This window comes from Orcinus orca, chromosome 9 (assembly GCF_937001465.1).
Source record: "Orcinus orca chromosome 9, mOrcOrc1.1, whole genome shotgun sequence".
In the NCBI taxonomy this organism is placed as follows: Eukaryota; Metazoa; Chordata; class Mammalia; order Artiodactyla; family Delphinidae; genus Orcinus; species Orcinus orca.
In genome coordinates this window covers 5172696-5188380 of record NC_064567.1, presented here as the reverse complement: position 1 = coordinate 5188380, position 15685 = coordinate 5172696, and the positions used below count along the sequence as shown (strand labels likewise).

The 15685-nt window shown below is 48.8% G+C and overlaps 1 protein-coding gene across 19 annotated transcripts in view; it reads right to left on the bottom strand.

Moving 5' to 3' along the window:
• Positions 1–7301: 7301 nt before the first annotated feature.
• The window catches only part of KMT2C (lysine methyltransferase 2C), a 288150-nt gene continuing 279766 nt past the window's right edge, over positions 7302–15685 (bottom strand). For all 19 annotated transcript variants that reach the window (XM_033408301.2, XM_033408303.2, XM_033408308.2 and 16 more), the window contains 5 exons: positions 15292–15460; positions 11852–11968; positions 11430–11503; positions 10950–11058; positions 7302–9290 (listed from right to left, as the gene is read on the bottom strand). In XM_033408301.2, the coding sequence (XP_033264192.2) occupies positions 9198–9290; positions 10950–11058; positions 11430–11503; positions 11852–11968; positions 15292–15460 (562 nt within the window). In that variant the 3' untranslated portion in view covers positions 7302–9197. The remainder of the gene's footprint in view (positions 9291–10949; positions 11059–11429; positions 11504–11851; positions 11969–15291; positions 15461–15685) is intronic.

The following is a 15685-nucleotide window of genomic DNA, read 5'->3' as shown; positions in this document are numbered from 1 at the left end:
TTTAAGATTAGAGAATTAGTGTTAATTATGATTTAATAATACAAGAGAAAAGGCTTAGGATCTTGCAGGAAAATCAGAATTCAATACCCATTAACAGTAAAAAACTCAGCAAACTAGAACGGAAGGAAAATTCCTCAACCTGATAAAGGGCATCTATGGAGAACTATAGGTAGAGTATCATTAAAAACAAACAAATAAAAAACTGGTTTAGTAACAAGGTAAGGATGCCTGTACTTACTACTTACATTCAACATTTGTAGTGAAAGCCTTAGCCACTGCTGTAGGCAAGAAAAAGCAATAAAAGGCATGTACATTGGAAAGGAAGACATAAAACTGTCGATCTGCAGACTATGACCAAGTGTGTAGAAAATCACAGGGGTTTTTCAAAAATACTACTAGATAGAGTAAAGGACTTTATCAGGATCACAAGATAAAAGGTCAACATAAAAATGAATTGTGGGAATGCCCTGGTGGTCCAGTGGTTGGGACTCTCTCACTGCCAAGGGCCTGGGTTCGATTCCTGATAGGGGAACTAAGATTCTCACAAGCCATGCGGCCAAAAAAATAAAAATAAAAAGACCCCACAAACTTATTTAAAAAAATAATAAAAACGAACTATACCTCTATATAGTACCAACGAACAGTTCAAAATAAAAAATAGTGGGATTGTAACTGCAATTTACAATAGCATCAAAAATATGAAAACTTAATTTTAAGATTTGTGCGATAAGAAATACAAAACATTGCTGAGAGAAATTAAAGAAAACCTAAATAGATGGAGAACTATGCTATATTCATGAATTAGAAAACTCAATATTGTTAGGATGTTAATTCTCTACAATTTGACCTACAGATTTAATACTATACTCCATCAAAATCCCAGTAGACTTTCTGTAGAAGGTGACAATCTAATTTTCAAATTTAGAGTTATATGCAAGCGCACAGGACTAAGAGTGGCCAAAGTAATTTTGTAAAGAACAAAGTTGGAGCACGTGCACCAATTCAAGACGGACCGTGATAATGACTTACAGATAAAGAATTGATTGGTGGAACAAAAATAGACCCACACATACATGGGCAATTGATTTTCAGCAAAGGAACCAAAACCCAGTGGGGAAAAACAATCTTTACAACAAATGGTGCTGGAAGAATTTTATATCCCTATGGACAGAAATGAACCTTGACCCCTACCTTATACCACACACAAAAATTACTTCAAGGTGGTCATAGATCTAAATAGAAAAAAGAAAACTATACAGCTTTTAGAGGAAAACGAAGAATACCTTCATAACTTTAGGGGAGGCAAAGATTACTCACTGCAAGAAGTAGTCGTCAAAGATGAATGAATTGGACTTCATCAAAATTAAAAGCTTCTGCTCAAGACACCACTGAGAAAACAAAAAGGTAAACCACAGACTAGTACCCAGAGTGTATAAAGTGCTTAAAATTCAATTAATTTAAACCAATTTAAAAAATGGACAAAATACTTGAATAGACGCTTCACCAAAGATGTAGAAAATGGCTCAGCCTGTGAAAAGGTGTTAAATGTCACAGTTATCAGGGAAATGCAAAGTAAAGCCACAGTCAGATACCACTTCACACCCATTAAAATGGCTAAAAGACTGACGTGGGTTCTGAGATGGCAGAGAAGCCGTTGCAGCACAGCTTTCAGATGTTCCCCCAGTCGACACCCACGTACAGTCAGAGCAGCTACACGGCCAAACCAAAGACCCGAGGATAACGTTTTCAAACTAACGAGGTGACAAGGTAGCCTCACCGTCTCTAAAATAAAGTGGGTAGGGAAACAAACTAACAGCTGTAAGCCCTGTGTTATTGCCACGCACATGACAGACAGAAAGCAAAAGGAAGCAGCAGCAACAGAGCACCTGGTGGATCCCAGCACGAAAGAGACCGAAATCGGGAACAGGTATCAGCTGGAAACACGGTGGTGAGTCTGAGCGCAGCAGCTAAGCCGGGAGCAGCGCAGGCGGCCCACGCGCCCCAGTGCCTCTGAACTCTGGAAACTTCCCGCCACGGCTTCTTTCCAGGTCAGGGCCCCAGACTGGGGAGAAACCGCTGGGAGTAGAATAAAAATTGTGTGGGAGCGGTCCAACGGAGAAAAAGGACAGCTCAAACGTGGCTGCGGAGGCGGCGGCCAGGCACTCCCGGCAGCCGCTACCACGCTGTTCACGCACAACGGAAGACACCTTCGTTGTTCTCATCATCCACGTTATTCCAAGGCTTTCAGGAGATGTCTGCCAGAAATGGGGACAGAGACCAAAAATGCATCGATTACAAATCGCAGTAGCGCAGTTTACCCCCCGGTCTTCGAGCGTGGATCCCCAGTAGCAAAACAACCATAGAAGCCGAAAGGCATGGCACGTTACTGGACCATTCAGTCCTTAGCAACCATCCAGTCCGTCGTCATATCGTATGAGAATCTCCCAGGGTGAGGCCACTCGGGTTTGCAGGCTTCTATTCAGTCCAGTCAGGTTCCAAAAGCAGGAGTGGTCCCAGCCATATATGGCTTCCGCCTTTGAGGCATCTGGTACCATCTCTCAAGGTGCTAATGAAATATTAGATTCCCATCACATAACCCTTTATTCACTCCTTTACCCTCGGCTACTGTTTTCCCTTGTTTTCATTTATACCCAAACTTTTCCCACCTTTAGAAGGGACGGACATTCAGTTCGGTCACTGTGCTGGTCTACACTGCAGGAAGCAATACTAGTCTGGGAAGTCCTTGCCCCTCAGTCCACTCCCATTCAGAGAGGGTCCGGTTACCCAGTGTGCAGAACGAGCGGGCTGGCTTCAGCACCAGGCAATAAAGCTGCATTCACTGTTAGCCCCCGTCTTGCCACATGGGGGTGAGGGCACATCCTGTCCCTTCAGGCCCTTAGGAATTCTGACATAAAGGATACAACAGAAACAAAAACAAAAAGCATAGTTAGAAAACATCCCTGTCGACAGTCTTTGTACTTGCAGCCCCGGTCCTACGACCACTGCATCAAGTAGGGGAAAAAGCTGAGGTGACGTGTGGAAGAAAGAATGAAAGCACACCAGGAAGACAGGCTCCCAGAATCCATCAAAACTGTAACACTCGTTCAAAACGAACTAGAAGACGTAAGTCGCGTGAAATGACAACATAAAGCAGAATTTGAAAACTCACAGATGACAGAACTCAAGCAAAATTCTGAAATTAAAAGAAATTTCAGAAATGAATAAAAGGAACACAGCAGGGGTGAAGAAATATAGTAAATAATGCCTTTAAAGAAAACAGAATTTGATGAGAAGGAAAAAATTTGATCAGAAAGAAATGAGAAAATTACTACATCTGTGGGGTCTGGGCTTGTCCTCCTGGGGTAAACAACTAGAAAAGTAGGAAAAGATACAGAATACGACTCTTTTCAAACACGGGATCACAGGACTGCAGGACAGTGTCCAGGGAACAAGGTGAGCCTCGCCTCATCCCAGCTTTCCGCCCTGAACTGAGACAGAGAACAGCTCGGGGAGGCCAACGGGGCCAGAATTTGCAGCACAGAATGTAGGGCCGGAGGGAGCACACAGAGAAAGGGTCTCTGCTTGAGTCCGGCCACATCACTGTTCACAGGTCATCGTGACCCCACGAGGCTGAGCTGAGAACACGTTCCAAGGAGAGAACGAGTCCTGGGAAGCTATGAACTGAACCACTTCCAGAGATCACCGCAGCCAAGACACGGCGCTGAGTAACAGGGGCATCCGTATGTTCCCCCAAAGGGCCAGGCCTCAGCAGTGAGGCCTAGTTAAGGCTCATCCTAAGGATGCCTGGAGAGCAGCTTCAAAAGGAGGGACCAACGCTGAAGCAGCTTAGCTGCTGCCAGAATGAGAACACAACACCGTGCAGCCTTCAGTGTGGAAGCGCAGACTCTGGAATCCAGCAAAAATCACTAGACGTGGAAAAGGCAAGAAAACGCGACCTGTGTCAGCAGGAGAAAAAAGAACAATCAGTTAACTAGAGACCCAGAAATGAAAGAGATGCTAGAATTAGCATTCAACGGTTATTAAAAATAGCTCTTATAAAAACGTGCTGAAAGTTTTAAAGGAAAACGTGAACATGATGAGGAATGAAACAGTCAAATCAGAACTGTCAAGGTCATGAAAAGCAAGGCCAACCTGAGACACTGTCACCAGAGGGGACCAAAGAGACACGGTGACCAAATGCAGTGTGGTGGCCTGGATGGGGTCCTGGAACAGAAAAAGGACGTGACTGAAAACACTGGTGAAATCTGAACAACGTATGTAGTTTACTTAATAGGAACGCACCAAGGTTAATCTCTTCATTTCGACCAAAAGAATGTTCTATAAAATATTAACATTAGGGGAGACGGGACAAGGGGTATTTGGGAACCCTCCGTATTATCTTTGCAACTTTTCTGTAAATCTAAAATTATCCCCAAATAAAACATTTATTTAAAAGTCCAGTAAATTGCTATAATGCAGTTTACTTGAGGTACATACCTGTAGATGTCCATCACAGCATTATTCATGAGGAAAAATTGTCAACGACCTAAACATCTTCTAGTTTTGTTGTTTTGGTTGTTGTACCCCTCCCTCCTTTTGTTTTTAAGGATAAACATGGACATTTTATACATGTGTGTGTGTCTGTGGGTGAATGTGCTTGAATACACATAAAATATTTCTGGACGGATCTGCAGGAAAACAGTAGCAGTGGTTTCCAGTGGGTGGGGAAACTGGCTGAGAGACACGGCATAGAGGAGACCTAGCTTTTACTATGTGCTTTCTGGTACATTTTGAATTTTCACCACGTGCAAATACTACTTAGAATAAAGGTCTAAATAATTTTGTAAATGTTCTGTTGCTTAAAAATATTGAAAACCACTGAGCTACACGATCTCTAGGTCTGACATCTAGTGATTCCGTTATCCCAACACAAACATTTTTTATTAAATAAAAATAAGGGTATTTTAATTACAAAACGTCAAATATTTTTACACAGGTATTAATCTACACCGCCAAGAGTAATGTATCACTTTGTTTCAGAAATTGACCATCTCTGTTCCTCTGTCAGCTGGGTTCCAGGAGCTGGAAGCCCCTCTCTGGGCTGGAGGGGCTGCTGGGGGCAGGGGGTCAGCGAGCACACTGTGCCTGTGCTGGGGGGAGGAGGGGGTCAGCTGGGCCCCAGTGGAAGCCGGGGGTGGGGAGGGAGAGGTGAGGAACCCACACACCTGCTCTTCTTTCTCCTCCTTCGGGCTGAAAGTGCCAGTCCCTGCCCTCAAAGACTGATCTCAGCTGGTGAGACTGTCAAGTAAAGACTAAAGCTCTGCGTGTATGCGGCGCTCACGGGGGCGGGGAGGGCTTTCTGGGGGAGCGGTCTAGGCGGACCGCACAGGGGCCTGAACACACGTGTCCGGAGCAGGAGGCGGCAGGTCGCTTTGTCCTGCAGGTGAGGCCCCAGAGGACAGCTAGATGGTTGGTGCCTATCGGTGCCACCACCTCCAGGGTTAGGAAATCTTGGCGGACCAGCTCTGGGGAAGAAGCAGCTAAACACCAAGTCTTGGAAGTGTAGCTTTTCTGGTCACAGAAGCTGCTGTAATAGTGACAGGGCTGCCGACCGTCCCTGGCTTTGGAGCGAAGGAGGCAGATGCTTGGGAAGTTGTCACCGCGTGGAGGAGGGGGAGGTTTGGATGGGGCTGCAGAGGGCAAGCCGGCTGACGACAGAGGCCTGGGAGCGCCGCGCGGCCAGCGGCGGTGGGATGGGGGTGGGGGAGCAGAGGGCCAGCGGGTGCCGCGCCTGCTGGGACTTTCATGGAGCAAAGCAGGTGACGGTCGTAGCCAAAGAAACACAGGGGAGACGCTTCCCACCTCAGTGGCTGCGATAAGAACCGGGTTAAAAGAACTTCTGGGGCCATAAGGAAGTCTTCAAATACGCGAACCCTGACCTGCAGTGAGAGAACGTGAGAAGCCCAGTCGGGAGCCTGCCCGGGGCGGGGGGCGGGGGGGGTCTGGGCCGCAGCGAAGAGCCATGAACCTGACCCCGGAGGCCTCGGCCGCATCGGCGCGGCAAACGCCACACCCTCCTGGGAGAGAGAGACGCAGCCCAGCGAGACCCCCGCCGCCTCCGGCAGCTCGGGTGCACACGCCGGGGGACAGGGATCCCAGAGAACCGGGAGTGGGGGACACGACAACAGCGAGAAGGGGCTCTTCCCCCTTCCTACCAAGGAGACTGTGGGCTCAGTCCAGAAGATCACGAAAGTTTCGAGAACCCTGAGGAACCACGGGTGAGGCGTGTGCCGGTCCAGCCACCGTGGCAGGAACAGGACGGGTCCCGCCAGCCCTGAGTCCTCGCTGCTCAGGGCGGCCTCTCCTGGCCCCCACCCACCTCCCTCCTCCATCGCCAGCTCAAGAACCACCTGTCTTTGTCTGTGTCCCCATCGGGTTACAAGCTCAGTGACGCAGGGACCCGTGTCACGTTCTGGTCCTTCCAGGCGCTGAGTAGGTGAGTTGAGTGTGTGGTCAAAGAACAAGGGAACGGCGGCAGCTGACAGCTGGGGCCACGGGGCCGCTCCTGCCCCAGTGTCACCGCAGGGCCCACTGCAAGGGGCGCCTGGGGTCTGAGGCACCGGCTGGCCCTACGGAGACAGCCACCTGTCACCGGGCTTTGGTGCAACAGACGCTTTGCGCGATGCCGCTTCCTCCTGCAGACTCGCGAGCTCCGCTTCTCCTCGGCCCCAGGCCCGCGCCCCTCTCCCTGGGAGGCCGGATCCATCCAGGTCGGCAGAGCTGACGGCCGGAAGCACCCGCTTGCCCGTCTGAGCCTTGGCGCGGCGACGCCTTGAAGCTTCCTTCCTCGTGTGTCGGACGGTGAGAAATCGAGCGTGAGGTCCAAGGAAAGGCCGCCCCGAGCAAGAGCTTTACGGCCCGGCACAGACGTGACCGTGTCCAGCCGCATCCAGATGGACAACTTCACAGACGGGAGGCGTTTCAGACGGGCATTTAAAAGCAGTGGTCAGATGATGGGGCTTGGAGACCTTCTGTAAAGTCACGCAGTGCAGAAGCTGTTTTAGGCTCTTCATGAAGCACAAGCTGTTGTAGGAAACTGTGTGGGATTCTGAGCAGTTTCAATTCTTAGCAGCCCCCTTAGAACTTACATCTAAACTCTTCATCTGAAAAGGGAGAGAACCAAGTTGATCACATCCACACACCAGTCACTCTGAAAGGTTGGGCCAGGCTGTCGGTGAAGTTCAAGTGCTCGTCAGCTTCCAAGCTGTGATCAGAGCGCCAACAGAGAGACTCAGGCAGCATTTTGTAGATGTAAAATATTTTATTTGTAAATGGTGATCTTCTAAATCTGTGTCCACAAATTCCAAAACCCATAACACTCTGTATACTTCAAAAAATTCAATTTTTGCCAACATTAGATACTATTATACAGAACAGAAAACAAAACGAAAACCCGGTAGGACAAATACTGGTAGGATGTCAGAATATTGTACAAGAGAAGAAAAATATTCAAGAAACAAATTTCATACAGCTATTTATCAAGAGAAAAATATATACAATTGATTTATTCTGTAAGATAAAAATACACCATGCCATATACATTACAAGTTCAGAACTGCGTCACTGAATATACCAACAGCTTACAGTCCACTGGAGTTGTGCACACAAAAACTTCATTTTATACTTAGCCTGTGAAGTGTCAGTACCAGAATTTTAAGTACAAAATAAAAAGCTAACCTGGTTCAAAATGCTGATTAAGTTTCTACAAGCAAACACAAAACAGTGTGTTTTTTTATTAAAGAAATGTAAACAAACTGTTCATACAAACACAGTTGAAAATTACATCTTCCAAAACCCTACTGCCGGGGTCCTGCAGCTGCAAGCATGGTCACATCTCTCCTTTTTTTTTTTTTCCTTTTTCAAATTTTTGTGTTAAATAGAAGACTAGAGAGTTAGATTAGAGTTCCTGCTACATGATCCTAGTATGTTTACATGATTCTTTGTGGCTTGAAACAAAGTTCTAATCAAAACTACTTCTGCTGAAGAAAAATTCAGCCTCCATTGGGGGTATTTTTAAGCAGTTATTCACAGTTATCACAAATTGTAAGCACAAAAAAACCTGACTGAAGAAGTAGGGATGCAACAATATAATATGAAAAAATCAGTTTAAATTACCAAAACGGCTATAAAAGTTGTAGTCATAGCATACACTCTGTTCTATGAGAAGTAAGGTGTATAAAACAATTAAGTACTAACAGACCGTAGTTTCCAAAAAACCCCAAACACTCTAGGTTGAAATTTTGGTTATTACATAATTATAATGGCATATTTAATAACAAAATTATATTGTAACATCCCTATGAACATTTTATAAGCACCCGAGCTGCTGCAGAGCCTGGTAGCATTTGGTCAATAACTATTTTTATACTGTATTTTTTCTCAAAATATTTACACATTTGTACAAAGTAACAGGGTTTGTTAGTTTTGCAGGTAACAGCAGCAGCTTGGCTTTCTTCTAACTTTTATTTAAAAATAGCTTCATTCACTTATTCAATAATAAATACAAAAAGTTTCTCTTATTTTACAGAAATCAAAAACTACAATAAACTGACTCATGGAATCAAGTATTTAAATGTATTTTAGTGCAAGTTATTATCCCTTAGCTCTATCCCTAAGGAAGTCATTCAGTACATTCCTTGTTCAGTGGTGTCTACTTTATTTAAAAACTTTTAAATTAGAGGGCCTGCCCCTTTTTCAGATAAGGCGGTGGCCAGCACTTTGGACGTCTCCCTTTCGCTGGTGATTTCAGTCTTACATTCACAGGAAGGCCCTCTGCCCTGGGGCGGGGCAGGGCGGCCATCGGCTCTTGCCCCAGTAAAAGTTTCTCCTTAGTGAGACTAAAGAAGCATAACGAAACAAAACCCACCCTCAAAAAGAAAAAAGAAAGAAAAGAAAAAAAAAGTGCTGGACCATTCTGTAATTCTTTAACCTCAGCAACTTCGGGAAAGTTGCGTCGGCCGGCTTTCTCCGGTGCTCCTCTAACCTAAAGCACGGAGGAAATCAGGACTCCCAGAAGCTAGTTTCCACAAAGCCACAAAACAGAAAACAAAAACCTCTTTCCGTCTGCGAAATTCAAATGCTGTGTTGAATCGCTCCTTCCTAGGGACGAGCCGCCCTCTGAGACAGCGGGGAACGCATCAGTTCATCCACTTCCGGCAGTTCACGGCGCCACAGTGACAGGGGATCTTGTGCTGGTCGTCCTCAAAGTCAAACTTATAGTCATAGCAAAGCTGCCCACAGCAAAGACACAGTGTGAGAAAGGCCTCCCTCTGCCTGCTGCGCACAGCCAGCCCACAGACGGACGGAATTAAAGGAAGCCCTGACGCGTCGAGGGGCCGTGGGACTCAGGTGGGGAGGTGGGGGAACCTCAAGAGGAAGTCGCGGAGCTCGCTGGCTGTGCTCTTCCGGGGGATCCCGCGGGGCCCGAGGCAAGCGGGAGGCACTATTCTGGGGCCAAGCCGGAGGCGGCGAGGGCAGCCGGTGTGTCTCCACACTGCGCGCCGCGGTGCCGGGCCCGCTGCCCTGGGTGGGACAAGCCCCCCATCCCCCGCCCCTTTCTTGCCGGACGGGGCAACGAGATGGGCAGAGATGAATCGCTCTTGCCTGAGAACATCCTTCTCCTCCATCTTTCCTCACGTACAAGAATATTTAAAAGACGTTGCTCTATTTAGGCGCAACCGCATTATCGTTAATATCTCAGATCAACCCTGCTGTCAGGGTGGACGGAGGTCTGCGTGATTCCCACGGTGTAAGCCTCACCCCGGGACCCCGACCCCTGAGAAACCTGACATGGCCAAGGTCCCTCTGAATCAAACACCCTAGGACACTATTTGCAAAGACTTCCCTTCTACACCAGAAGGGAACACACCGGTATTTACTGAGTTCTTACAGGAACTCCATGAGGAATTGTTTCTCCTTGTGCGTAAGGCGAAGTACAGGCTGGAGGGCTTACGCGGCCCACCCGGAGGGGCGCGAGCAGGGCGTGGGACTACAGAGCCTCCATCTGTCCCCACGCCGTGACACCACCCTGGGGTCCTCACATCCTTTCTCTAATTCACTCAAGTTGGTGAGATGTGCAAAATAGGCCTCGGGTCAATTCTTGATTTGAAAAAAGCACATTCCAAAAAGAGGACCAAAAAATACAAGTATAATCTCACAGCTCTGTTCACGTAGGGCTGGGGGCTCAAACCCAGAAAAGAGCCTCAGGCGCCTCCCTCCCTGAACAGGGGAGGTTCCCCACGGAACCCACACCGCGTGGCAGCCGCTTCCCAGGACACCCCGATTCCAGGCACGGAGCGTACGGCGAAACGCGTGCTCGTCACAATTGTGACAAAGTCAGGAAACGTAAACAAGGCGATCAAGACTAATAACAATCCTAACAGGCGACGTGCTGGGCCGAAGTGATCCGTGGGGCAAGGGAAAGAACACCTAACGAGACCGCCAAACTGTCTAAGAAGCTGTTGGTAGGAAAGCCTGTAAGCCTGTACTGGCCCTGAGTGTGAAAGCAGCCACGGGGACCCCCAGATTTGCCGCCTACAGCCTCAGGGTGACCTCACGTGAGCCACGATGACCCCGGGGACCACGAGGCACCAATCCCGTGATATTCTCGGCCATGAGCTCGACGACGGGCATCATTTTAAAGAGAGGGTCACCGAGCCGAACGGACAGCACGGGGGTCGAGAGGAGCCCGTTCACACGAGCGACGTGGGGACGCGGAATCTGCAGGGCAAAGACTGTCGGACCGTGATGTGCGGGGTGGCCGAGGCTGACCTTCCAGGAGGAGGGCCTTGCTAGCAGCGAAGGACTGCAAACCGCTGAGCGGATTACGTGCACAGAGGAGTCGAGTGCCGCCCGCGGGGAGGGGCCGCACGGTGCGGCCCTGCGCTTACCTCTTCTCCCTTCTGGATCCTCCTGCTGGAGCTGATGATGATCTTGTGTCCTCGCTCGAAAGTCACCACCTCGGCCACACAGTTCGGCGCGCACGAGTGGTTGATGTACCTGCAAGCCGCCGTTCCAGAAACGACTTACTATAAGACTTTGGAAGAAGCTTTTAAAAAAACACCTTTCAGTTCACAGGGAAAACTTTTTCTAATTACATTTCTATCTGTCCATTAATAGAATATACACATTTTGTTGTTGTTGTTGGCTGCACAGCTTGTGGGATCTTAGTTCCCCGACCAAGGTCTGAACCTGGGGCCCTGGCAGTGACAGCGGAGAGTCTTAACCACTGGACCGCCGGGCAAGTCCCACACATACAATTTTAAATAAAACTTTTCTCCACGACTGAAAGGCCCCAGTGAGCGCACTGACCCATCGCACCTCCCGCTCACACCCCTCCCCATCGCTCCTCCCGCTCAGAGCCCCCTCACCTTGCAGGCCCTCCCGTGAGCGTGGCATCGATCACGTGGTCGTTGTCCATGCGGAACATGTACACGCCTCGGTTCTGAAAGAGAAAGAGGTCAAAAACCCCTCTGCGTTCCCGTCCATGTGAGGGGGCAAAGCCGGACTTTTGCCGACACGCACCCCGGTCACACTTGCGGGGACAACACGCCAGCCCGTCAGGTGACGTCTACAAGCTGTGAACGGAACCAACACGTTGGCAGGTGGCCTGTGAAGCCAGGCGCATCAATCCAGCCACGTCCTCGCTGACAGTAAGACCGACGGAAAAAACAGGAAGAAAATACAAAAATCCAGACGTGGCTCTGTTCGACACTGCACTCCCACCAGCGTGACGGTCCGATCCGGGCCTGCGCCGCAGCTGTCGGACGGCACAGGAGGGGTGCGCGCTCACCTGGGACTCGTAAAGCTTCTCCTTTCTGTTGGCGACTTCATTCCGGATGATGGTCCCGATGTACTCGATGACCATGGTGTGCTTCTCGATGTCCCGAGCGGCGTACAGGCCCAGCCCCTGAGGAAACGCACGTGTACACACCTCAGAACCACTTGGCTTCCAGGGGCAACTGGCCTGCAGCCTCTCTCGCACAAAGGTACCACCCAAGCCACACTGAAGACCCCACCTGAACTCACCTGACCTTCTCACTGACCACACTCTCACCTGAACCCTGAACACTGGACAATCTTCTCACCTACTTGTCTTTGTATCTTTTCGACACTAAACTCTTAGGGCATTTTTACAGAGTGGTACTGCTGACTGGCTGGGCACTGCTCCTAACTGGCTCTCCTATCTTGTGTGCAGTATCACTCCCAGATCCCACCAACTCAACAGGCTAATTTCTAAAAGGACCTGACATAACAATAAGCTTACAGAACAGAAACAGGGCTAACTATAAGGGATTATTATAATTTGAGTTTCTGTATTCTCAGCTAAAACTGACCAGATCCCCACCAGACTCGGTCCTCACCAAGCACCACCTGGGAGCACACAGTACAGGGTGTGCTGTTGTTAGAAATTTTGGTATGCGAATTGAATTAACTTCTGAAAAAAACCACTTATGCAATTTATCTGTTCAATTCCAGATGAGACTCAGAGCTGAACAAACTAGAACACATAGAAAGCATCTGTATGGAGATGAATACAGTTTGGTATAAGAGACAAGAAGATCAGTGGAAATGAACAGAGAATCCAAATAGACCCAGGCACACGTGAAAACTTAACGTACAGTAGTTTGGTGGCACTAAAACTCAGTTTAAGATGACGGGTTACATACATTATTAGGTTGGCCAACAAGTGCATTTGGGTTTTTCCACAACTCTTACAGAAAAACCCAATGGACTTTTGGGCCAACCCAATACTAAATGGTGCTTCCACAACTGGTTATTCAATGGAAAAAAATAAATTTGTCTTAAACATAAAGAATAAAATTCCTGAAAGAAAAAAAATCTAAGAAAGTACATATGCAACCTACAGTCTTAACCAAGAACAGAAGCTACTGAAAATTATACGTTTGACTATATAAAAATTAAAACTCTTATGGAAAAAACACACCGTACTTTCTGGTAGGTATCTTCCCCTACAAAACATCCTTTGCCTAATAGTACAAGTTCTTATCAACTGCACAACGGACAAAGGTAGTTCACAGAAGAGCAGACCCAAGTGGCAAACACGAAGAGTTGCAACCGAGGTGACACTGTCAGTCTGCGCTGAACAGGCTGCAAAAATACAAAAGGGTGGTAACACTACCAACGGGAAAACAGAAAAACAGGCTCATACACTGCAGGAAGAAGTGGCAATTATAGCCTTGTTAGAAAACAGGCAATGTCTGCTAAAATGAAAGTACATGTACTTCTAACACAGAAATCTCACTTTGGGGCCTACGCACCACTGAAGTGAAGTTACCAATGGGGATATTTGTACAAGATATTGATGGCAACACTGTTGTGGGAAAGAACTGTAAACAAAATACGGGCTCATCAGCAGCGGGATGGCTTCATTAATTACAGTCCATCAACATCACGGAGCATCACAGAGGCACTCAAGAGGATGAATCGCGGCTGCCTCAGTTGTTCCAGAGGGCTGTAAATATTAGTGAGAAAAGGAAGACGCAGAAAAGCGTAGATAGGACAATCCCACTCTTCCATACGCACACAGATGTGTAGGTAGCGTTAAGAGAAGAGCAGGGAAGAGACACAGGACACTTACTGGGTCATTAACATGATTACCCGGGAGGTGGATGGAAGGGAGGTGGACAGGATGGAGGAAGAAAAAAGTGACCAAACATCAAAAACTCTCAAAAACGCTTCGGGTTAAAGATGACAGACTGAACGCAGGTAGTTAAGAAACCCTTAACGTGACGTAAGGGAGCAAAACCAAGACTGAAGACCAGGGATGGTCAGAGTGAACGAGCTGTTTGGGAACATTTTAAACAGGGAAGGAACTGAGCGGAGGAGGAAGACACCACTGCCTCGAGTGGAATCTTTTGAGGCTCCATTTCTGAGGCAACAACAAAAAGACCAGGAAGACCCTGCATTCGTAATATGAAAGCAAAGGTATCAGATAAAAAGATCAAGAGCAGACAGCAGATAAAACAGAAGCAGCTCAGGACGAGGACAAGGAACCAGAAACAAGGCCACAGCAGGAGGGCAGACCCGAGACAGAAGCCTTCCCCGGCGGCGCCAGAACCGCTGCGGGCCCCACCTCAGGGGCCAGGTTCAGTAAGGCTGGGGACCCCAAACCCGCAAACCCCCAGCTGATGCCAGTGCTGACGGTCTGGGGTCCACCCTGTGAGATCCCGGGTCTCAGGGATCTAATATTTGTGTACAGAGAGAAACAGAGGTAGGAATCTGCAAAAGAATTAACACAAAAACATTTCTCAGACTGATGGCCACACTGCTTCAGGCTGAAAGGGCTCACCAGTGGGGAAAGCAATAAATAAAAATGACCCTAACCCAGGCCCATTTTGGTAAAAATTCGAAATATCAAGAATCAAGAGTAGATCCTAAAAGTTTCTACAGAAAGAAGAACGTCAATGAATACAGACAATGTGTAAGTCAGGTTTCTATGCGAAGGGACCGCCCTGGCTTCTGAGGGGACTGCACGGGAGGGGACAGGCAGGCCTGCAGCAGTGCCTGCAGGTGAGACGGGCGGTTAGAACAGGCAGCAGAGCGGGGAGTGGATTTGGGGAAACTCTTCCGGGAGGAAAAAAGGCAGCAGAAACTGATGATGCTTTGGGGTCTGGGGCAGTGAGGCCAGCGCACTCAGTTAGGAGATGGTGACACTGCTCAGCGATATGAAGAGCCTGGAGGGTGACCAGCCTTTGAGACGGAGGACGCTGGCAGTGTGAGAGCTCGTAACTCCATCCTGGGCCTCCAAGGGTAGATGCCACACAGACATTTGTTTCTTCAGGAAGTGTGCTTAGCCTAGAGATGGCTTTACCTGTAAGGTGTTCCACCATCTATCCATCAGAAACTACACGATGATTTCATGAAGAGAAGCTTCTGAAACTGGGCACCTTTTGAAACTATCTTCGTTTGTATTTTTCACAAGTGCCTTGAAAGAGCCCTGGTGAGCGCACCGCGGGTCCCACGTGTGGAAGATGCAGCGCTCCCCGCGCCCCGTGAGCCCTCATCAAGCGGTACAGAGAGGACGTCCAGAAGCCGCCCTTCCACGCGGGGGAGTAAAGCATCCGCCCTCCAAGACCACGGACGGAGCGGCCGGCGCCCCGGGCTGGCGGGGTTTCTCTCCCTGCGGCCCGTGGACTCCTGTCTCATGTGCCGGATGCCAGCACCCTCCGAGCCCACCTCCCCTCCTCCCAGAAGCCAAGCCCCACTCACCTGAATCCGAGACCGGGCCAGGTACACGTTGGACTTCCACTCGGTTTTCATCTTGCGGTACTGCGACGACTTGGAGTGGACGAACTGCTTGCTGTAAGGTGCGCTCAGCTCCCCGGTGACTGTGCTCTGGAACGACTTGGAGGCACTGGTGCTGTTCAGGGTGTGAGGCCTGTGGGGCGACGGCGTGCCGACGGGGACACAAAGGGAGAGCGGAGACACCTCTGAGGGGCCCGGCTGGTTCACGTTCTCACTGACAGCACACACAGGGAAAGCCGCCTAGCTGGCGCGGCCGCACAGACACAGCCAGAGGCAGCGGGTTTGTAAGCAGCAGACAGACCAGGCACAGAAAACCCCTGAGAGGCCTGGAACCCCCGGGCTGTACTATGTGAAGTCA